The following is a 23366-nucleotide window of genomic DNA, read 5'->3' as shown; positions in this document are numbered from 1 at the left end:
TAGTTTTGTGGCCTTGGGTAAATAGCTTAGCATCCATGAAAGAATCACAGTTTCTTCCTTTTCAACAGTAGCAACAACAATGTAAGAGTATAAAAGTGTCAATGAAGGCAGAGGAGTCAATGAAATAAGTTGATGTCCACAAAGCATTTGGCCTAGCCCTTGATTCATACCAAGTACTCATGAAATGGCAGCCACTGTCCTCACTATGACAAGGACAAGGTCTCTAAATACTCTCAGATGGCCTGGTATGAACTGTCACTTGTAAAAAACTGGAGGCTTATGAGTTTGAGGACAGAAATGGTGGATGAGCTTAAATATGCTGTGATTAAATATACTGCACAGCTATCAGTACAGCTGTTTCAAAGGACTCAGTCAGGAGTTAGTAGGTTCCATCTTGCCCTTTTGGGCGCTGTAACTAGCGAATGCTTGTCAGGTATTGTAACAAACCCCGATTTAGATTTTCGGAGCAGGGTGCTGGCCTAGGAGATGCTCTTTGTGGCCAATGCACTGCTAGAGGTGGAAAAAGCACGAGCTTTGCATCCACGTGAGCAAGGACTTGAACCTCTTCCTACTCTATCATCTGTGTGGTCTCAGCAAGTTGCTTCACCTTTCTGTGCCTCGTTTTTTCTTCTATAAAATGGGGCCGGTGTTACATACCTCATGCCATTTATTTTTTTCAATCTACTCTGAACCAGGCACTATTTCTGTGGGTATAATGATCAGCAAGAGAAAGAAACCATTCTTGCTCATGGAGGATTTTCAGTTTAACTGGAAAACCAAACGAGAAATTACAGTCAACTGTGCCACATGCTATGATGGGGGAGGACAAAAGCCTCTGTCCAGGGATGTTGGTCCAGAATTTCTCAACATTGGCAGTGCATTAGAACTACCTGAGAGCTTTTAAAAAATGCCACTGCCTTTAGTACCAAACCAGACCAATTGAAAATCAGAATTCTTGAGGCAGGCCCTTCAGCATATATATTTTTAGCTTTTCATTTTAACATACTACACTTATAGAACAGTTGTAAGATTAAATATAAACTTCTGCCATTTCTGTTCAGCATTGTACTAGAGATTTTAGTTAGGGAAATTAGGCAAGAAAAAGAAATAAATGAAATCCATATTGGAAAAGAAATAAAAGCATCTCAATTCAGATGTCATAATTCTGCATATAGAAAATCCGAAGGCATATACACACACGAACACACAGACACACAATTAGTATTAATAAATGACTTCAGCAAGCTTGCAGGATATGAAGTCAGTGTACGAAAATCAGTTGTATTTCTATACACTAGCAATGACCAATGAGTAAACAAAATTAGGAAAACAATTTCATTTACAATAGTATTGAAAAGAATAAAATACTTAGAAATAAATTTAGCAAAATAAGTGCAAGATTTGTACACCAAAAATAATAAAGCAATGCTCAAAGAAATCAAAGAAGAGCTTAATAAATAGACATCCTATGTTCATGAGTTAAAAGATTTAATATTGTTAAGATGGCAATAATCCCCAAACTGATCTATAGATTCAATGTAGTCCTTATCAGAATCCTGAGTTTTTTGTAGAAATTGACAAGCCCCTCCTAAAATTCATATGGCAGTACAAGGAACCCAGAATAGTCAAAGCAATCTTGAAAAAGAACAAAATTGGAGGACTCGCACATCACAATTTTTCTATTTTCTACCTCCTACTTTCTCTCATTCTTTCTCTGTGTGCATGTATATATGTGTGTGTGCATGCGAATGTGTGTTTACATGGCATATACACAGACCTTTTTTTCTGAACTGTTCAGTAGTAAGTTAAAGATACAATGCTTCTTTACTCCTAAGCCTACATTATTTAACTCCAGTGAAAATGGCTTTTATCAAAAAGTCCCAAAACAATAAATGCTGGCATGGATGTGGAGAGACAGGAACACTCATGCACCGCTGGTGGGACTACAAACTAGTGCAACCTCTGTGGGAAGTAATACGGAGATACCTCAAAGAGCTAAAAGTAGAACTACATTTGATCCAGCAATCACATTACTGGGCATCTACCCAAAGGAAAAAAAAGGCATTCTATAAAAAAGACATCTGCACTAGAATGTTTATAGCAGCGCAATTCACAATTGCAAAGATGAGGAAACAACCCAAGTGCCAATCAATACATGAGTGGATTAATAAAATGTGATATATATACATACACACACACACACACATACATACCATGGAGTTCTACTCAGCCGCAAAAAACAATGGTGATCTAGCACCTTTTGTATTATACTAGATAAAGCTGAAGCCCATTCTACTAAGTGAAGTATCACAAGAATGGAAGAACAAGCAACAAATCTACTCACCATCTAATTGGCATTAGCTGATCAATGCTTATGTGCACATATAGTAGTAATATTCATGGGGTGTCAGACAGGTGGGAGAGGGGAGGAGAGGCTGAGTATATTCACACCTAATAGGTGAAGTACGCACTGTCTGTGGGATGGACACGCTTGAAGGTCTGACTCGGGTGGGGCAAAGGCAATATATGTAACCTAAACATTTGTACCCCTGTAATATGCTGAAATAAAAAAAATAAAAACTAGGATATTTTATTTTATAACTACAATGTGATTTTTGGCATCGGGAGAGTATCACTGATACAGTATCATTACCTACAAATGTCTTTAAATGTTCTGCTACTGGTCTTTATAGCAAAAGAAAGTTCCAGCCCACAAGTTGCACTCAGTCATTATGGTCTCTCGGGCAGTTCTTCAGTCTGCTTTGCTTTTGTGACCTCAATGTTCTTAAAGACAGAGGTCAGTTATTTTGTAGGATGCCTCTCATTCTGGGTCTGTCATGTGGCCTCATGTTCAGATGCAGGTTATGTGTTTTTGCAGGAACACCCCGGACATGATGCTGCGTCCTTCTCAGTGAGTCATATCAGGAGGCACGTGATGTCGATTTATGTTAACTTTGGTCACTTGGTTAAGGTGTCATCAGCCAGATTTCTGCACTGCAAAGTTATTAGTTTTCCCTTTGTAATTAATAGGTTACTTGTCGGGAGATACTTTGAAGCTATGTGAATATTCTGCTACTCTTCAAAATTTCCACTAGTTCTAGTGGGCATCTGTGATTTTTAAAGCTCATCAGGTTATACAAATGTAGTCAGGATTCAGAGCCACTCCAAAGAGGGAAGACCTATCTTTATCCCACTGAAAACAAATAAACAAACAATAAATAAATAAATAAGAGGTAAGACCTAGCCTCCAGGAAGAAAGGAAATTAAAACTGAGGACTAAAAGATGAGTAAGATTAGCCCTATTGATTGGAAATTGGTGATGAGGGGACCAAATGTTCTGGGATCACAATAGGCCTAGAGACAAACAAACATGCAAAATACCTAGAAATAAACCCAGGCCAGGTGGCTGGCACAGAGGACAATGTAGAATGTAGGCAGGAGGTGCAGGCAGGGGCATGCAGAGTGTGTACTTACTACAAAAACAAGGAGAGAATGAAATGGGTTCAATCAGGAAAATGACATAATTGGGTTTTTGTGCTGGAAAAAATATATCCCATGATTACCATGTAGAGCCTCAATTTGAGGGTGGCAGGAACGAAGCGTAGCAAAGAGAGAGGAAATGGTGACAATAATGATCCCCAGGCAGAGAAGATGGGATCGGCAAATGCAGCGGCAGCACTAGGTAGAGAGGGTGTGGGCAACCACAGGAGCCATGTCAGAGCTGTGGACAATAGTAGAAAGGGCTTCTACCCTGGACTCCTGTGATCAGACGGGGCTTCCTGGAGGAGGTGGTGTGTGCTAAGCCCTGATGGATGAGTAGAAGGCAGCCGGATGAAGAGGCAGGTGACGCCTGTGTGGTAGACAGAGGGAACAAGAAGCATGAGGAACTCAGAGCACTCAAGAAGGCTGGAACCTCCAGGAGGGAGCATGGAGATGTGACCAGAGGGAGAAGCAGGGCGAGGTCCCCAAGGGCTGTGAGCGTCACGCTAAGAAGTACGGGTTTTATCTTCACAGCAAGAGGCAAGGGGAGTGATGGAAGGGCCTAAAGCAGGTTCCACAGCAGCTGTATGTGGAGGCCGATGTGGAGGGCAAGGGTTTAGGGAGGCGGGAAGAACTTGTAAGAGGCCGATTTGTCAATATTATGGAGGAAATGTCCAGAGAGGGTCTGCGGGTACTGATGCTCCCCACGCGGACACAGTCACCGTAACTCACAGCTCAGACGGCCAGGCAGACTCATCGGGGTCTTGGCAAGCTTTAACTGGGACCTTTTCTGTAAACCTTCGGGAGGACAGGTTAAAAGATGAAGAAAACACCTTCCTGTACAGAAGAGAGTGAGGACAACCATCTGCTGGCTCGGGCCGGGCAGAGGAAAGCAAGAGCAAGGGGCCTGCTCTGGCACAGAATAAAGACAAACGAGCAGGGGGTCGCAGTGGGTCGGGGAGAATACATCCTTTCTCAGGAACACCTGCCTCTCCATCAGGGCCCCGCCAAGGCCTGTCAGGCAGGAGCAGCGCTTTTGTGTGTGCACCGGCTGTGCTCCCGTTGCCATGGCGACGGGGCCATAAGTCATGTCTGCCGCTGCTGCACGGAGGCGCTGTGATTTATGCCTGCCTGGCTGGGATTGTAAACTTTTTTTTAATGTTCAAAATCTGTCACAGCAAGGGAGGGCAGGGTGTCTCTGGCTCACTTTGGAGGAGAGGAGGTGTCAGACCTTGCCCGACTCCCTGTCCGTGATGCTCCTCCGCACCCCACAGCTGGGGCCACTGGACCAGCGAAGCCAGGCTCTGCAGAGTTCCCTTCTGACCCCAGCCAGAATGGCTTCAAAAACCTGAGGTTGATGTTCATTCCTGAGTCCAGGCTACTGCCTTATTCCCAAGACCAGTTCTTTGTCCCGTCTCCCCAGGCTTAGTCTATGTATGCAGGTTTTTCATGCTTTAATCTCTGGCTTAACAATCTGCACTAAATCCCAGCCCTGTTACAACTGGATCTCTAGAAGGGTGCACCACAAAGGACATGGGTTTGAAATTATACGTTGTAAGCCTCAATTTTCCCATCTGTCCAATGGGGCTAATATACCTTCATCTAAGCAGGATTCTCAACTTCGGCACATGGCCATTTGGGGTTGGATACTTTATTTTTTTCAGAGGTGGGAGGGGCTGTCCTGTGCATTGTAGGATGTTTAGCAACATTCCTGGCTTCTACCTACTGGGTGCCAATAGTACTCTCCCAGTTGTGACAGCAAAAAATGTTTCCAGACATTGCCAAGTGTCCCCTGGACAGAACTGCCCCCCTTAAAATCCAGTTTACAGATGAAGTAAGTGAAACTTTTCTTTTTTTTTTTTTTATTTCTCCTTTTGAGACAGGGTCTCGCTGTGTTGTCTAGGCTATAGTGAAGTGGTGTGGTCATAGCTCACTGCAACCTCAAACTCCTGGGCTCAAATGATGCTCCTGCTTCAGCCATCCAAGTAGCTGGTGCTACAGGCATGTGCCACCATGCCCAGCTTTTTTTTTTTCTTTTAGTTTTCATAAAGACAGGGTCTCACTGTTGCCTAGGCTGGTCTTGAACTCCTGGCCTCAAGCAATCCTCCTGCCTTAGCCTCCCAAAAGTGCTGGGATTTCAGGTGTGAGCCACTGCGTCCGGCCGAGGCTTTTCCTTTTGACCTACAGTATTCTCTGCTTTTACGGGCAACCAAAATTCCCTGCCCCCATCCCCAAGACCCAGCCCTTCTGTGGCATGTGGAACCGTGGACATCCCTGGCTATTTGCCATCATGCCTTCCAGATGCCGTGTTCACCCTGCTGGACTGGACACCCTCACAGCCAACTCATCCCACAGCACCTGTGGAGGCCGGTATGTGATCCAGATCCATGTCACGTGTCTTCTCAGGCTGCTTCATTCCAACAGAAGTAGCTCAGTCTGGCTGTACCTAGGAGGATAGCAGGGTGGTAGGGCTCAAAGGTGCCTGAAGGGGAGGGGGTGGGGAGCGGTGTGCTGTGGAGCCACACTCTGCTCCAGGAACCCTGGACCTAGGATACCTTTGAGGTGTGGAATATGGTTTGTCAGGGGGATGGCCATACACACTTCCCCCACAACTATTCTCTTTCCTTTTCTCTTTTTCCTTTTATTCTATTTTTATTATGGAAAAATACACACAATTTAAAATTTGCTATTGTAATCATTTTTATTTTTGTGTATTTATTTATTTACTTTATTTTTCGAGACAGAGAATCGCTCTGTTGACCCAGGTAGAATGCAGTGGCATCATCATAGTTCCCTGCAACCTCAAACTCCTGGGCTCAAGTGATCCTCCTGCCTTAGCCTCCTGAGTAACCAGGACTATAGGTGCGTGCAACTACATCCTGCTAATTTTTCTGTTTTTAGTAGAGATGGGGGTCTCTCTATTGCTCAGGCTGATCTTGAACTCCTGAGCTCAAGCAATCCACCCGCCTTGGCCTCCCAGAGTGCTAGGATTATAGGCATGACCCACCACACCCGGCCTTAATCATTTTTAAATGTACAATTCAGTGGTATTGAGCACATTCATATTGTTGTGCAACCATCAACGCCATCCATCTCCAGAACTCTTTTCATCTTGCAAAATGAAACTCTATACCTATTAAACAACCACTCTCCATTTCCCCTACTCCTAGCTCTCGAAAACCACCATTCTACTTTCTGTTTCTATGATTTTGACTACTCTAAGTACCTCATATAAGTGGAATTGTACAGTGTCCTTTTATGACTGGCTTATTTCACTTAGCATAATGTTCTCGAGGTTCATCCATATGTCAGAATGTCCTTTCTTTTTAAGGCTGAATAATATTCCCCTACATGCTTATATCATAATTGCTTATCCGTTCATCTGCTGATGGACACTTGAGTTGCTTCCGTGGTTAGCTATTGTGAATAACAGTGCTGTGAATCTTATATTCTTTTCTTGAAGCATCTTTGAGTGACACAGTAATGACTCAATCCTCATGTACTTAATGAACACTTACTGAATGCAAAGCTTTAGGAAGGGAGGGTAGAGTATACAAAAAGCATGAGTCACAATCCCTTCTCAAAAAGTAAGAGTTTAAAAAGAATCTAATGAGGGACTCCCACACTGGATCAAAGTCCAGGCTAAATAATTGTAACATAATGACAGCAATAACGGCCAATATATTCATGCCAAACACATAAGGCATCAACTCCCTTGATACTCAACAGCAATTGTCCAAGGTAATTATAGTTATTTCTGTCTTGCAAATGTGGAAAAGGAGGCAGAGGGAGGTACAGTAATGTGTCCACTGTTTACCCAGGGAGTGGGCGGCAGAGCTGGGATGTGAGTCACAGCACCCCGTGCCTGGGCTATGTCGGGCTAAAGAGTCTCAACAGGCTGGGTTGCTATGAAGTTTTCCTTCTCCTTCACTACTTTTTCTCTTCCTTCCTTTCCCTCCTCCAGCAATTCTAGGTGATTTTGTAGTTCTACTCACCCAGGACTTGCTTCCCCTCTGCAACATCTCGGCATGGCCATTCTACCCACACCCTGCATCCCCCATGAGGGCCTTGTGCCTTCTGCAGTCAAGAAGGTATAACCTGGAGCTCAGAGGCTGGCTGGCCTGATGAATAAGCCAACAGGAGAGAGGCCAGCTCCCCAATCCCACACCCCAAAAATGTGTGTGTGCTTTCAAAGAGGCCCCTTGGGAAGCAAATCCCTCCTCTGATGTTTGGTTTAGTTTGTGTAGCCTCTGAAGCGTGTATCAGGAATGCTGGTCCTGAACCCGCTCCCAGTTGAATAGTGTTGGAGAGACTCTAGTGTGTAGACTTCACTTCCTAAAGATTCATGATGTTCATTAACATATTAACATCCCTGGGAAAACTGCCAGCAAGGAAATCAATGTAGCAACTTCATTTAGGATTTCTCAAACCTTTTAAATTAGGGAACCCTCCTTTTTTAAATTTTGTTCCATTTACTAAGTCCCAAGTATTGGTGTTACATGCAACCACTTGGAAGTAATATGGATTGTTATAATACAATACAATAGATGCTGTGAGGCAAGAACTTTTGATAGGGCTGTTTTGATGGTAGGGTTATTTATACGGAAGGAAGTTGTGGGATACTTGGAGATAGTGTAAAGGTATTTGTTGAGCAATTTATTAGTAATATAAAAATATCTTCATGACCATATTAACATACCACATCAAACTGATGTCATCAAAATGTTCTATGTCCTCTCTCTGAGCCATTTGTTGAGCTTAGAACTGGGAATGCAAAGATGGTTAAGAGTCAATCCATGATGTCCAGGAACACACAGATTATCAGGTGAGGGCGGAGTGGGGATATTCATCTAAAATTAACTGCAATGCAATGCCCTGACCCAGACTTCTGGAAAAACTGTTCCAGCAGCATGAACAAAGCAATGGGGTGGCTATGATACTGGCAGATGGAAGGAAGGCACATTCACAAAAGGATGCTCAGAGGAAGTGATGCTTCTGCAAGGCTGCAATGGGTGGGGAGTAGTGTGCCAGGTCTGCAGGGGACCATGTGCACGGTAGGCCATTTCAGGCAGAGGGACGGTGCCGGCCAGGGTAAAGAGATAGGAAAGTGTATGGCATTTTGGGGAAATAGCAAATGGGGACATGGTGGGAGATGAGATCACAGAGGGGATGGGGGCCAGATTGTGAAGTGCTAAGGGGTGCCAGCTGCAATCATTTGGCTTTTTATTCTGAGGCAGCTGGGTGAGGGCTCTAAGTAGTTGTAAGCAGGGAGTAGGCATGGCCCAAGTTGTGTAGCAGTGTCTAGGATTAGGCATGGGTATGAGGTGCGGTGGGGAAAGAAAGCAATAAACCATTTAGGAGGGTTTGAGCCTGAGAGTGTCAGTGAAGATGGAGAGGCATGAACATTTTGAGGGTATTTTGAAGGTCAGGTGGAAGGACTTAGGGTTTGGCTGGGTCTCTTCCATTTGCTCCTTCAGATGCACGCTCAGCTCATGCTCCTCCTTGTGCCTCGGGAGGCTGTGGTGGGCGGCCCAGTGGGCTCTCTCGCCAGGCTCCTCCCTGGGTTCAGCCAATGCAAGCACCAGCAGAAGGTCTAGTAGGAGGTGGTTGGGTGAAGTTGGGACATTTCTTCCCCGGACTCCTTTCCTGTAGAGTCACCGTGAGCTGTCTGTGCCCCTTGACCATAGGCCACAGCTCCATGGAATTCTCTCTCCCTGTTCTGGTAACTTCAGCCTCACCTTGACCCAATGACCTTAGCCACAGGATACTGAATATCTCTTGCTGTTTTTACAGAACTTTCCCCACATTTTGTGAACAGCTCCCTTTTAAATCTCTCCAAGCTTGAGCATGCCACCTGTTTCCTCCTGGGATCTTCTGTGATGTTAGTTTCCTTGGTTAGTGAGAGGATAAGGAGTTAAGCCTAATGTACAGATCTTAGTCACTGAAATATTTCCATCTTTTTGACCTGACTGCACTGGTGTGTGTGTGTGTGTGTGTGTGTGTGTGTGTGTGTGTGTGTTCATGTGTGTGCATGTGCATGTGTGTGCGTGTTGGGTGCAGAGGTATTGGTACCTATTGGCAGAGTAAGATATACTAAGGGAAATGTGTGGTCCTACCCAGCTGCAATGAGCAGGTCTTAGAAGGCAAAATGATTGCTCATCTTGGCTTATGTTGATGATCTCTGTCCCTGAGCTGCTGTTTGCATACTCAAAAGCAAGGCCTGTTTAGGTGAGACAGAGTGAGGCTTTCTAGGAAACATTGTGAGACCATGGCAGGCAACACAGCAGGGGGCTATGAGATATCTGTAGGTAGAAGGTGGGTTTGATCACTCAGGATTGTCCATACAATGGAAAGAAGGTGAAAAAAACGACTCAGAAGGTCCCTTCCAGTCTGTGAGTTTATAATTGTTTAAACATGCCTTTGGAACTATAGGATACAACTCAAGGCCCCTGTGATGTGGGTAGTTTGTTTACAGCTTAAATTAGAGTGCTCCATTTTAAATATAAGTGACAATGATAGTGCCAGACAGTATCTAGGAAGCACCTACAGGGAGGCCTCAACTCTGCTACAAGCCAAAAATATATTTCAGGAAACGTACTGGCACCAAGATGAGATTATCCAATATACCCCTGAGATAACATAGATGGATGAAAACTTGTGGAAAAGGCAGTTCCAATTCCAATTCATCTTCAACATCTCCATCCACATGATCGTCCTTTCTCTCATGTCTCAGCAGCCAAAGCTACCTCTTCATTTTATGCACATTTTCATTATACTTTTATACACATCTTCATTATACATTTCTACTTCATTTTGAACACCATCGAGTCACGAGATGGAAAAGCGGTAGGACCTCTAAATAACACCAAGTTCAGAGATGACAAACACCTGACCCTTCTGCTACAACTCCCCATCCAATACTGAGGGTAGGCATATGAGTTGATCATGATGCTTTTCCCAGCTGAGTCTGTCTGTAGTCTCAGAAACCTTCCCAACATAAAATCCTAGGTAGCCCCTACCCATTTATCTGAGTTGGGACATGGGATGGTTGCTATCTTCCATCTCCGATTTAATCCAACCTGTTGGATGGATAGACAAGCCCAGGGAGGATTTTGAAGACATAGGTGGGAGTAGATACTCAGGTCATGGTCCCCCCAATTCCTTCCATGGCTGTATCTTTAATCTGTGACCCTGTCCCTTAATGGTAGGTGACCAAGCCTGAGGTGGGCTCCTAACACATGCCAGGCTTCTCTAGGACTTTTTAAAATGCAACTCAAGGAAGAGAAGTTTTCATCCTGGGTGGTCAGAGGCACAAAGAGCCTGAGGACTCATGATTATTACAACCCCTACCATGTGGGGTGGAGAATGGGGGTGCAATAGGAAAGAATGAAGCCATCACAGAATGATGTAGAGAAGAAAGATAGAATCCTAAAATCATATAATTCCCTCAACCTCATTCATTCCCATAGCTGAGCTGATCTCTTGCCTTTCCCATGGCATCCTTCCAGTAGAGTTGCCATTAAGCTAATTTGAATTGGGTCTCTGTCCTATGAAAGCAAAATCATCCTGATTCACACAGAACAGACAGGACTTCCATGCAGCCAGTGAGGGAGACATGGTAGCATGACGGATGGATGGATGGATGGATGGATGGATAGAATCTGAGGTCAGAAGTCTGTGTTCAAACTCCAATTCATCCCCTTACCTTCTGCACTGCCTAAGGCCTTAGAATGTCAGCTTCCTCATCTGTGAAATGGGACATAAAAATAGCTTCAGTATCAGAAGATGGCTGAAAGATCACTTACAGGAAGCTGAGTGCAAGGTCTCCGCCCAAAATGCTACTTATTGATGTCTTCGCCGTGAGGTCAGGCTTCAAACCCAGGTATCCTGACCCCCCGAGCCCAGCACACTTGCCAAAAATCACACCTTCCTCTCTCTCTTTTTAATCTAAAGATCTGCAGACCTGTCTCAACATCAGAAGTCCCATTTGAAAAGTGTTTAACATCTAATGCAGATATAACGAGTCGTTTCTCAGTTTCACTGTATCTGCAAAGCTTTCTATAATTCAACATCAAATATTTATTATTACATTTATTAAAGTTTTAATAATTTAGCATCTCCTGCATGTAAGATAGGAGCTTAGCTAACTGGTTCCCCTTTATCCAACCTGGGTCACTTCAATATTTATATTTCAAAGTCTCCATTTGCGTTTCATTTAGCAGAGGCTGTGTCTTGAGCCCTGCACCCGCGCTGACAGTCGGTGTGTGCTACAGTCTCCCCAGTGGCAAAGACTAACAGATCTGGTGCTGAGCAGTGTTTGAAGAGATTTACCGAGCCTGGGCAGAAACTCATCCTAATAGACTTCACTTTTATTATGATCGCTAAACTAAAATGGGGGGAAATATATATGTCTCCAGGCTCACTGGCTGAATGACAGGTAGCAAGGCTGGGAAGAGTTGAGGGCATAGAGTAGATCCATCTGGGAGGGGGTGTGGTGGTGCAGGGCAAATTCTAATGTGCAAATTTACGAACCCAGCTGTGAGTTACCCACAGTTTCTCTCCCTTTCCCCATTTAATAGTTCATAGCATAAAGAATACTCCCACTCAACAGACCAAAAGCTCAACAAAGACTAAGAAAGTCCAACGAGCCTGTCCCTGCACCTTACAGAGAACCCCCTGCCTCGACAACAGCCGGCATTTCCTGAGCTCTCACCCAACAGCCTGCGTTCCTATCCTTGATTCCACCATGTACCACCCACGTTACGTTCCACAAATGACTTAACGTGTTTGCGCCTCCGTTTCCTCATCTGTAAATAACAGTAAGTGCATCATTGAATTGCTGTGAGGAGTCAGAAGTTATACGTGTAAAGCACTTAGATAGAGCCTGACACAAAGCAAGTGATCAACAAACGCCAGTCGTTATCATTGACTACAGGGCTAAAAGTTTAAATGTGTTATCTCATTCGATTCTCAAAAAAAAAGTCCAAAGATATTAATGTTAACTATCATTCGCGTTTACAGATAGGGAACTAACGTTCAGAAAGTTTAAGTAACTAACCCAACCAAGGTCAGCTATTAAGCTGTGGAGCTAGGATTTGAACCCAGGCAGTTTGGCCTCAGGGCCCACACTGTTCATTTTGCCCAATAGTCCTCTCTTGTGTGTTTCAAGCAGGGAAGTGGGTTGCCTGTTGCGGTTCTCTTGCCCTCCGGGAAAGGAATGTTTGTGTGAGCAATTGATGAGGAAGGGAACAGTTGGGGGAAGGATGATGGGGACGGACGCACACACACTCATTAACACAATCTGCTGAGGTTGCAGGGAACACAAAGGCAAGAAGTCTGAGTTTTGCTCATGTCTAGTAGGAGAGAGGCATCTTGAAGAAACAATTTGACAATTTGTGTCAAAGGCCTTCCCTCCTAACTCTGCTGCCTGGACCCCTCCAAGCCAGGCGCCCCCCCTGTGACGATGCATCCACTAGCCAACCCTGCTGCTGCCCAACCCGCACGTCCTGCTGCTCTGACCCTCCCTTGCTGCTGCCATCGATGCCTAGTGTGATCCAAGGGAAGGAGACAGACACCCCTTCTTTACGCTGCTTCTGTACCGTGAACTATGTCTTCTAATCACGTGACCAGCTGCACCACGTGGTCACCTCCTTAACTGTACTACAATTCCTTCTACTTCTAGACCTTCCCATTGATTGAACACCAATTACACGTAAGATGCTGTACTAGTAACTCCACATACGCTATGGGACCCTAACAACCACCGTATGAAGAAGACACCCTCATCTCCATCTTCCCGGTTTTGACGTTGAGGCTCAGAGAGGTGAATTGACTTGGCTCACATAGTTCAGGCAGCAAATTGTGGAGTCAGGATTCACATTCAGGCCTGTATGATTCCAAATCCTAACACTCTTCCCTACTCCTTCCTCTCTTTCTGTTCTTTCTACTCCTAGCCCCAGCACAATATCCATCACACTCGGAAGTACCTGCTGTGCGTTTGTTGAGGGTTTTACCTTAAGATGTAAGGCCCACATTTCCAGGACTCACTGCATCTGACTGGGGACTGCCTAAGCCCAAGCCAGATCCCAGATCTGGGGCACTCACACAGGAGCATCTGCTGGGGACCCTGGAGCAGTAAATGCACTATCCTCAAGTGCCCCCAGAGGCTTTGCTGACTCCACTAGTGCAGGAAGTTTGCTGCTGAGGAAAGAGAGAGGCGGTGAGAACATATGATGCATGGTCTGTCTGTCATCCTTCTCACACTGCATCCTCTGCCACATGCCCCTTGGCACCACACTGCAGCCAAACTGAACTGGAAATCAACCCCACCCCACTGGGCATGCCACTTGAAGGCCCTATGCCTTGCCCATGGGGAGAACATCTGTGGGTTTTTCTTATCCAGCATCCATTTGCTGCCCATCCTGATTTTTTCCATCACCCATGGTGGTTTCAAGGGTGGGTTGGTGACCCAGGTCTGGCTAATTAGAGCACTTTGTCCCTTTAGGCATTGATTTGGGAGATAGGCAAATGTCCCCAAACAGGCCAAACAGAGGCATCAAACTTAGAGGTAAGGAACATGAACTCAAGAGTGAGACTCTCAGCATTCAAATCATGGTTCTGCCACTTCCTGGCTGTGTGACCTTGGGCAAGTTATATAACCTCTCTGTGCCTCCATTTCCCCATGCATTAAATGGAGCTAATAGTGGGTGAAGATTAAGTGAACTCATTTCAGTAAAGCATTTGGAATATGGAACGGTGACTCGCAAGGATGAGCTATGATTGCTGTTACTCAGTGCCAGGATTTTTGCACACACCACTGGGAAAGAGGCCATCTCTACCCTGGCAGTGCTAAACGGAGGTTTGTCAGCCTGGAGTGGTCAGTGAGAGTGTGCCTGAAAAGGAAAACAGAAAACAGAATGTGCCAAATTAAAAACAGACACGAGGGATGAAAAGAAACAGGAATATTGAGTTCCAGTGACATTTGGGAGCATATAAATCCTGCTATGCCAAAAGCCATTGCCACCCTAGAGTTTTCAAGCCCTTGTATTTGTTGTTTTCTATTTAAGTCAGGTGATCTGTTCCTTGTTTTGCAACCTAGTGTATTTGTACTCAAACTTTAGAAAGCATTAGAACCACCTGGGGACTTGTTAAACCAGCTTGCTGGGCTCACCTCCAAAACAGCTGATTCAGTGGGTGGATTAGTTTCTTGTGGCTGCTGTAACAAACTACCACAAATAGGACGGCTTTAAGCAACCAGAAGTCTACAATCAATATCACTGGGCTAAAAATCAGAGTGTCGGCAAAGCCACATGTTCTCTGCAGGCTCTGGGGAGAATCTGTTCTCTGTCTTTTCCAGCTTGTGGTGGCTGCTGGCATTCCTTGGCTTGTGGTTGCATCACTCCGGTCTCTAACTCCATCTTCACATGGCCCCTCCACTCTGTGTGTCAGATCTTCCTCTGCTTCTTTCTCGTAAGGGAATTTGTTATGCTGTTTTGGCCCATCCAGATAATTCAGGATAATCAACCCATCTTAAGACAGGTTCTAGGGGTTAGGATCTGGTATCTTTGGGGGTTGTTACCAGTCTACCATAGATGGAGTCTGAGAATTTGCACTTATAGTATGTTTCCAGGTGACGCTGATGCTACTGGTCCAGGGACCACCCTTAGAAAGCCAGTGACCAAGTGACCTCTTGCTTGTACTTCAAAATTTGGCATGGAGGCTCTCTCCTCTGTGAGGCCTTCCTTTTAACATCTGAGTGGGTTTGGCTGCCTCCACCTTTGTGTCCTCTGTCTGCCTTGAACTTTCCCTCTATAGTCTTCGACTGTCAACCATATGCCATCTTTTTGTTTGCAATTCTGTCTCATTTAATCTACTGAAATCCTTGTCTTCTCAGCTCTATGTCTCCAAGACTTCTCCTGATATATAGTAGGTGGTCAGTAAATGCTCACTGCTTGGAATTGAAAGGCCAAAAGAACAAGGAGACATTCTTAATTCTATTCAGAGCTAATTCAATGTGGAAACTGTCACCAAATGAGCAATGCCAGCATGCACTCTGATATCCCATTATTCTTTCAACACTGTTCAGGAATTAACAGTATTTCACCATTTCATTTTCATTGATTTGAGATCATAGACAAATCACCGAGGGAGCCCCCAAAAGCTGGGCTTTGTGGGTGATTATTATTCTAGCTACAATAGCTGTTCTCACATTTCTCTTATTAGAAGAATCAGCTCCAGATGAAATTGTGAAGAAGGCCCGGTGTGTAGTAATAAGTGTTGTCTGCTGTGCTTCTCTCTCCACAAGTATCTTTTATTTCATTTCTCAAATCAGTCTCTTGTTCCACGTTCCTTGCCACGCCATGAGACTCCCGAGAGCAGAGGTGGGCCGCATGCATCTCTGTGTCCCTACGGTACCTGGCACGGTATCTGGCACACAGGAGGGGCCCGGCCGAGTCTTTCCAGATTTGAAATGAATCCGTGTGCAATTTAGCTAGAGCTCGCTCTTCCGCCTTTGTCGCTGGCATCATTAGTGTCTTGAATGCTAAAAATCTCGTTCCCGGCAGCTTCCTGCTGGGACGGGCTGGAGAATGGAGCAGTCCATTTGCACTTCAACCTCTCAGACTTGACATCTTAGATTCCACACAATCAAATTGTGTCCCCAATTCATGGTTAATTGTCAGTCTTACCTGTCCTGAAAACACATGCCTGATTCTTTTGATCAGAAATTCCTTCCTTCTTTTCCAACCCCCCAGGGCACTCTATGTCTACCCGACATGTGACTCTTCATTCATTCTGTAACTATGTCCATGCACATAAAGACACATTCCTAGCATACTGTACTAGACTGTATGTACTCACTGAAGTCTTCCCCAAACCCCATGACACTGGGGTTAATATGAGCCCCCAGTACGAAGACACTATTGATTTTAAAAAGCATTATAGATTGGATGTAGCCTTTCAGCAAAAGAAAAAGAAAACAATTAAAAGATAAAGAGAATAAAAAAAATCACCATGCTACAGTAACAACAAACATAATAACTAATGCTTCTAGAGAGTTCCCCATGTGCCAAACTCGGTGCTTTACCTGTAGTATGTCATTTAATTTCACCACTCCGCTGTATGATATAAATAATCTTCTATCACTGTTATCCTCAACACAACTACAGAAGACCTCCTGCACTAAGCAAGGTAGTTCACTTGGGCTCCATAGCCGATGCCCTTAAACAACGAGCTTCATGTTTAATCCAAGTATAGCACACGTGGAGAAAAGTGTGCAGCTTGATGATTTTCACAGAGTGAAAACACCCGTGTAACCACCACCCAGCTCAGGCAATCAAGCATTATCAGCATCACCTGAGCCCTTCACGCTTCCCTCCAGTCATTGCCCCTCCATTGCCCAAAGGTAATCCCTATCCTTTCTTTTAATATCATAAACTATTTTTTTACTAATTAGAAAAACTAAGTTTTTGATCTTTATACAAACACATAACATTCTTTTGTGTCTGGTCTCCATAATTCAACATCACCTTTGCGAGATTCGCCCATGTGATGTGTGGGCTTGTGTTCGTTCATATTCACCATTAACGGCATTCCATTGTATGATTATTCCATAATTCATTATCTACTGTTTTCGCTGATGGACATTTGTGGCTTTTTTCCCAGCTCTTTGGCTCTTTTCTTTCCAGTGCTGCTATTAGTATTTCTGTACGTATTATCTGTGGTGCATGTATACATGTTTCTGTTAGGCATATTCTTTGGGGTGAAGTTGATGGGTTACAGGGTATGTGTACATCCGACTTTAGTAGATACTGCCCAGTAGGTTTACATAGTGTTTATACCTACTTATATTCCCACTATAAGGATATAAAAGTTCCAGTTGCTCCATATCCTTACCAATATTTGTTATCATTAGTTGTTTTAAAACTAGCCACCCTGGTGGGTCACAGCCTGTATGTTTGATTACTAAGTTGTGCTTCCTTCTATAGTGTGAGGTCCCATACTTTCCCCAGAATTCATCAGAGACCAAAAAGCAAAGAATCAAGTTGCACGTTCAAGTTTTCCTCTCCAATCCTACTGTGATGCTTACCTTTCGTTTCCCTTTGACTCTGCTTTCCCACATAGTCTTTCCTCTAATCTCTCTGTTGTGATTTCATGGCAGTATTATTGGCTATCTATAATTATGATCTATTATTTATTACATTTCTAACATATCATCTGGCTGGAACTTATTAATTCTTTAAACACCCATGATATGCTTGCCTGGGCAATGTCATGTCAAACAAGGTTTATTAGTGCAGCTTGGAAAATTCAATCTACATAATGCAGATTCTTTCAAATGGTGATGATTGCAATCTTCTATCCACCACTGCAGATCAGGGGTTGAAACATGGTTTCATCACTTACTAATGAAGGCATCACTTTTATGCCTTAGGTTTGTTTGCTTATTTATTCATGTTTTGATCTAAGAAATGAAAATAATACTAGCATCATCTCATGGGGCTGATGCAAGGATGTAATGAGATAACATTACTAAAGTGTTTGGCCCATAGGAAATGATCAACGGATAAGAAATATTATTAATATTACACTCTATGAAGAAAGCACTATTACTATCCTCATGTTGTAGACGAAGAAGTGGAACCTTAGAGAAACGAAGTCAGCCAAGATCACATGGTTCACACTTAACAGAGATGGGATTCTAACCCAGGTCTGCCCAGCTCCAAAGTGTGTGTTACCATCAGACAGTTCAACAGCTGTGTTTCTGTTTCTTCACCGAAATCAGGAAGGCAAAGTCAACAGTATGGAACTCTGAGGACAACTAGTCAAGACTTTTTTTTCTTTTAGCTGATTTCAGACAAAGTAATTTAGTTGCTTTCAGACAAGGACTTTGAGAATAGTTCTTCAACCAGATGATCCTTGCTCCCTCTTTAAAATATGTAATGCAGAGAGATCTTAGCACTTGCTTCATTAAAATCTCATCTACTTCAATTCTATAAAAAATGGAAATAATGGCGATTCTCCACAAATCAATTTGTGTGTATGTGTGAAACCATCTTAGTTCCCAGTAATTATTGCTTCATTTCCTAAGTGCCACCCCTTTATTGATCTATTCTTTTTAAAACAACCTCTTTTGGGAAATATTAATATTCTAATAAAGCATGTTAGTTTCATCCGTTCCAAGTGAAAGTTGACAAGGTAAGAGTAAACACATTGCAAAATAGGAGAGCTGGGTTCTAGGAGCTTTCTATCAAGATGTCACAGACATACTGATAACATCTTCATTCAGAATGACCCAAAGGTAGCTATGGAAAGGTCGAATAACAGTCACTGGTAGTTAGGGGGTCCATGTTTTAATTCTAGTTCACATGCCAATAAGCTGTGTACAAGCCAGTTGTAGACGTAAAACTAGAGTCTACTTTTGGTAACATCAAATTTCTGGAATGCTTCCCTTAATCAAATTGGGAGAAATAAACCCTCCAAGAGAAAGCTCCAGAACAGTGCTAGGATCAGATCTAAGACAACACACTTAATTAAATCAATAAACATTTAGTAGATGTCCAATATGTACTAGGAACTGGGGATTAAAAAGCTAAATAAGTTATTTTCCTTGACCTTGAAAAGTGCACCACATAATGGGAAGGAAGGATACGTAAGAAACTAATTTGTGTGCAGTAGAGTGAGTCTATAATGAAGTTAGCTACAAAGTGCAAGACATGTAAGAAATGTAGTCTCCACCTTTTCACAAGTTAAATACAAAAAGATTTAACGTGAACATTTAAAATTCATGGATTAGCCCAAAGTCCATTCCCAGTACACAATAGGTAGCATCCCATTCTCTAAACTTTTGCCTTTGTGACTCTCCTTTATACTGTTAAGTAAAAATCTTTTGTAAGATAAAGTCATTAATGATCTCATGATGAGCCAGGCAATGTGCTAGCCTCTTTTATACTTAATATAAACCCCAAAGGAAAGCTCTAACGTGGAAATGTCAGGCACCGAGACACAGAGATGGAGGATGCTTTTGGGAGTTTAGGAGCGTGGTGTATTTGACAGTGTTCTCTACATTAACCAGGCAGGTGCCTTCACAAGAGTCCCTGTGATACTGAAACAGACAGACTTCCAGGGCTCCAAGAAGTCCTGGGTACAGGGTACTGGAGACGACTTCCCTACCTGACATCTGCAGGGTCTTCGGTCACGAGCACGTCGGTCTTGCAGCTGGCCAGGGGGTTGATGGACAGCTCCACAGGCGGAACCACAAAGCTTTTGCTGACAGGAAGCCAGAGGCCTTGGCCCAAGCTGAAAGTAGACCTGCAATGTAAGAGTTTCCATTGGGGAAGTCCCTGGCGAGCAGACAGCAAATAGCAAAAAGGGGCCTCTGTTCCCACCCCTTTTAGGACATTTTCTTATTTTTCCACCCAAGTCCCCTGCATTCTCCAAGGCATGATGTTGGCCAACTTTGTCCAGCCTTGGATGATCATTTCTAAAATCTGTTAATCATTTAGCCCGCACATTACTTTGCATTGCTAGTTTTCTTTTCCCGAGTAAACAGTGGACTCTGTGAGGATGGGGACTAATTCAGCTCTGCTTTTCCAGCAGTCAGCCCTGATATCCAGCAGGAGTTCCATACATGACCGCCAAGTCAGCAGGTGCAGTCTGACACAAAGGTTAAGGGCATGGACTCTGAATCCATCTGAACCAAAATTCGATTCCCAGTTCTGCCACTTAATTTTCTATACGCCTTTATCCGCCTAAGTGTTGAAGTTTTACACAAGATTTCATGGAGGTGGTGGGAAGAGGTTCTGAGGCTACAGACTATTTCTAATTAGTAATGTCTCCTCCAGTTCAAGTATCTGAGTCTATAAGTCTGGATGCCAGACAAATGGGAATTAGACTCCCATAGCAACCTGAGCCATGATGGTATTAATATATATTAGTCCCAATGACAGTTCTCGTACTCAGTGCAGCCCAGAGGTGCACGAGCTCGATAGTCTGAGGATACATGACCACACCTTCCTATCAGACCTCTCTCCATTTCCCAAAATTATGCCCCAACAAGACTGTCAACTCACCTGAGAATCTTTTCAGGGGCTTGCTCGCCCGTCACCAGATCATAACCCCTCTCAAGTGTCGTGTAAGGCCAAGGTCTATGGGAAGAAGAAAAGGGGAGAGGAGATGGTATTAGTCAGAAGCAGGTGGGATTCATATGTGCACATTGCTCAAGAGAAGCTTTACACACAACGAAATCTTGCAGAAGTAATTATTGGGCACGACTATTTACATTATAAAAGTCTGTCTCCAATTTACAGCAGTCAGCACTTTTATAAAGCGTCTATGTCCATTTACAAGTCTATGTGCAAAAACCTGATTCTCGTTCCTTGTCTGTCCACTTGAGGAAGTGTTCATTGATTACTTTCTGTTTGGGCGAGTGACTTAAATGTCAGCCTTTTTTTTCTCTAGAAGAGTCATCAATCATGTACTTTTCATACTAAAATGTGTTTCAGTGGGAAAGCAGAATTCACTTCCCACTGGGTTTTGCAGGAACACAACTGCTGCAGAGAAAGTCTTCTCTGTGTAGACGCTTGGGGCCTCTGGTAACAGAACAGAGGTAGGCGTGGGTCCTCCACAGTCCCAGCCCAGATGTCCTTTGCTACTCACCCTTCACTCTGTCCCCAGTCACTACGCACACACAGGTGTCTGTGAACAGGGTCAGGGGCGTAGCCTTCGTGACAGCTGCATTCTCCTGTAAGCAAAAAGAGAAAATAGTCTTGTGAAAGAGGGACTCCCCAAATAGGCTTTCCTCTGGCTTTCTCATTTTCCTGGGAGATAAAGTAAGCTGCCTGGTTTTAGAAAAAGACAATGGAAAGACGGTATTCTGGTCTGTTGATTACTGTGGTCAATAGAGTTTATTCATTTGTTCATTCATTCACTCATTTATTCATTCAACAAGTCCTGGCCACATTCTGCCAGGCTCTCAGTTCGGCACTGGAGATGCAGAGGTCAGAGTCGCAACCTGGTCGCTGAAGAAGCTCACAACTTAAAACAGGGAAACAGGAAGTGATCAGGTGGCTACAAGAGGGGCTCTTATTTCCAAATATTTAAATTATGATAAAGCACTATTACTGTGACAGTGTAATCAGAAAATTGAAATCTCTCCATCTGAATGAATAGGTCAGGGCCATCCATAAACCCCAAATCAAATGCCACCTCCTCTAAGAACCCTTTGATTTCCCCTTTTGGAGAAATCATTTTCTTTGCCTATTGTCTCTTGGTTTTACTTTGTTTTGTTTGATTTTAAAATCAGTTTTCCTCTCCTCTCCTTGCCTCCCTTGCCATCTCCTCTCTTGTCCTCTCTTCCCCTCTCCTCTTTCTGTTTCCCTTTTATTTCTTGCCTTTCCAGCCATCCATTCACACGTGCATCCATGCACCCATCATTTTTAGGGGGCATGTCTTATGCCCAGTTGCACGAGTGCTTGCTAGCATCCCACGCTGCCATCCCTCATCGTATCTGCTCACATTGGCTGAGTTCATTTCAGTCAGTCAGCGCATGCCTCCCTTCCTAGCATATCTTCAGAATCCTAGAAAAGTTTTCAGAAGCTCTCTGTCCTACCCCTTGCTGTTATCATGTCTGCTCTCCAGGTAGGAGCATGTTTTTTGATTTCATGAGATACTGTTTTTTTTTCCAAAGGTGTTTTTTTAGATATGTTCACAGATGCTTTGCCAAAAATAGATTTTATTAAAAAAACAAGTTTGGGAAATCCTATACCCTTCCTTAGAGCCAATATGGTATGATTCTCCCTGAGGGAGAATATGCAATTGTCCCCAAACTTATTTTACCTTTGGAGACTTGCTGGTGGAATGACTGGGGATTAGCATTCTGTGGAACGTAGAAACTGCCCTGGCTTAGCCTACTGCCTAGAACAGAGTTGGTGCTCAACAATGAGTTGAATGAATAATTAACTACCTCTATGGCTCTGGTAAATTTCCAGACTATTGCTGCCAGCTTGCCTGCTTTCGCATCTTCTGGAGATCACGTTCGTACCCACACAAATTTCTTCTCTCTTTCATACACAAATAGGACCGGAACCCTCCTATCCTGCAGTGATTTGATTGATCTGACCCAGGAGTTTTCAAAGCATGTCCATGGAAATGTATTGTTCAATGGAGGAGATTTAGGGACTGTGAAAATTTTGGATTTTAATTTTCCTTTAAAAGATTTTTTAAAAAAAATTTTTTTAAATAAAAAAGTGACAGATAAACACTCAGATGCCACATGCCAGAATTGAGAATACTGGAGAGCATCAGTTTTGCCAGGTAAAGTTATTTTATTCAGGCTTCAGGGAAAAAAAAATTCATCTCCTGTCATCTTTGTTTCATTGGGAAGGATACCAAGGGTGAGTCGAGGGGCCAATGCTAGTTGCAACTACATATCTTGGGGTTCAGAAATTTCTCAACCTTGTGCAACCGCAACTAAATGTAGTAGTGAACTAAGTGTAGTAGTACTAAAGTAACACAGGTTCTACAGCTATCACTCATAGCTGCTCATTTCAGAATGCCTGTATTCACCAAATAACCTCATTGTTTTCCTATGAAGTACAAATGTTATACGTTTGACTTTATACAAAGCATTCTGAGTGTTTAAAAAACATTCTAACTTGTATATATTACACTGCTGCTTAATCTCTGTACTCTGGCACCTGCTAAGTAGTTCGCAAGTAGCCTGGGCTTCAGGAATGTTGGTTGAACTAAAATGGTAGTAAGGCGGGATATGGAGTGAAGAATGGGTCAGAGATAGTGTTCGAAATATTCAGAATGAGATTATTGAAAGACAGAAGGAGAAACGGATGAGAGAGATCTACCTTTCCTCTTCTCTGTGTACCTGGGAGATA

The 23366-nt window shown here is 43.6% G+C and overlaps 1 protein-coding gene across 3 annotated transcripts in view; it reads right to left on the bottom strand.

Moving 5' to 3' along the window:
* The window catches only part of ASTN2 (astrotactin 2), an 893996-nt gene that overhangs the window by 436696 nt on the left and 433934 nt on the right, over positions 1-23366 (bottom strand). For 2 of the 3 annotated variants that reach the window (XM_012664418.1, XM_012664417.1), the window contains 3 exons: positions 21136-21220; positions 20550-20624; positions 19651-19788 (listed from right to left, as the gene is read on the bottom strand). In XM_012664418.1, coding sequence (XP_012519872.1) covers positions 19651-19788; positions 20550-20624; positions 21136-21220 — 298 coding nt within the window. The remainder of the gene's footprint in view (positions 1-19650; positions 19789-20549; positions 20625-21135; positions 21221-23366) is intronic. The other variant, XM_012664419.1, reaches the window with a different exon arrangement.

This window comes from Propithecus coquereli, unplaced genomic scaffold (genome assembly GCF_000956105.1).
Source record: "Propithecus coquereli isolate 6110/MARCELLA unplaced genomic scaffold, Pcoq_1.0 Scaffold89, whole genome shotgun sequence".
Lineage (NCBI taxonomy): Eukaryota > Metazoa > Chordata > Mammalia > Primates > Indriidae > Propithecus > Propithecus coquereli.
The sequence above is the reverse complement of the archived record's forward strand: the minus strand, read 5'-3'. Positions and strand labels throughout refer to the sequence as shown.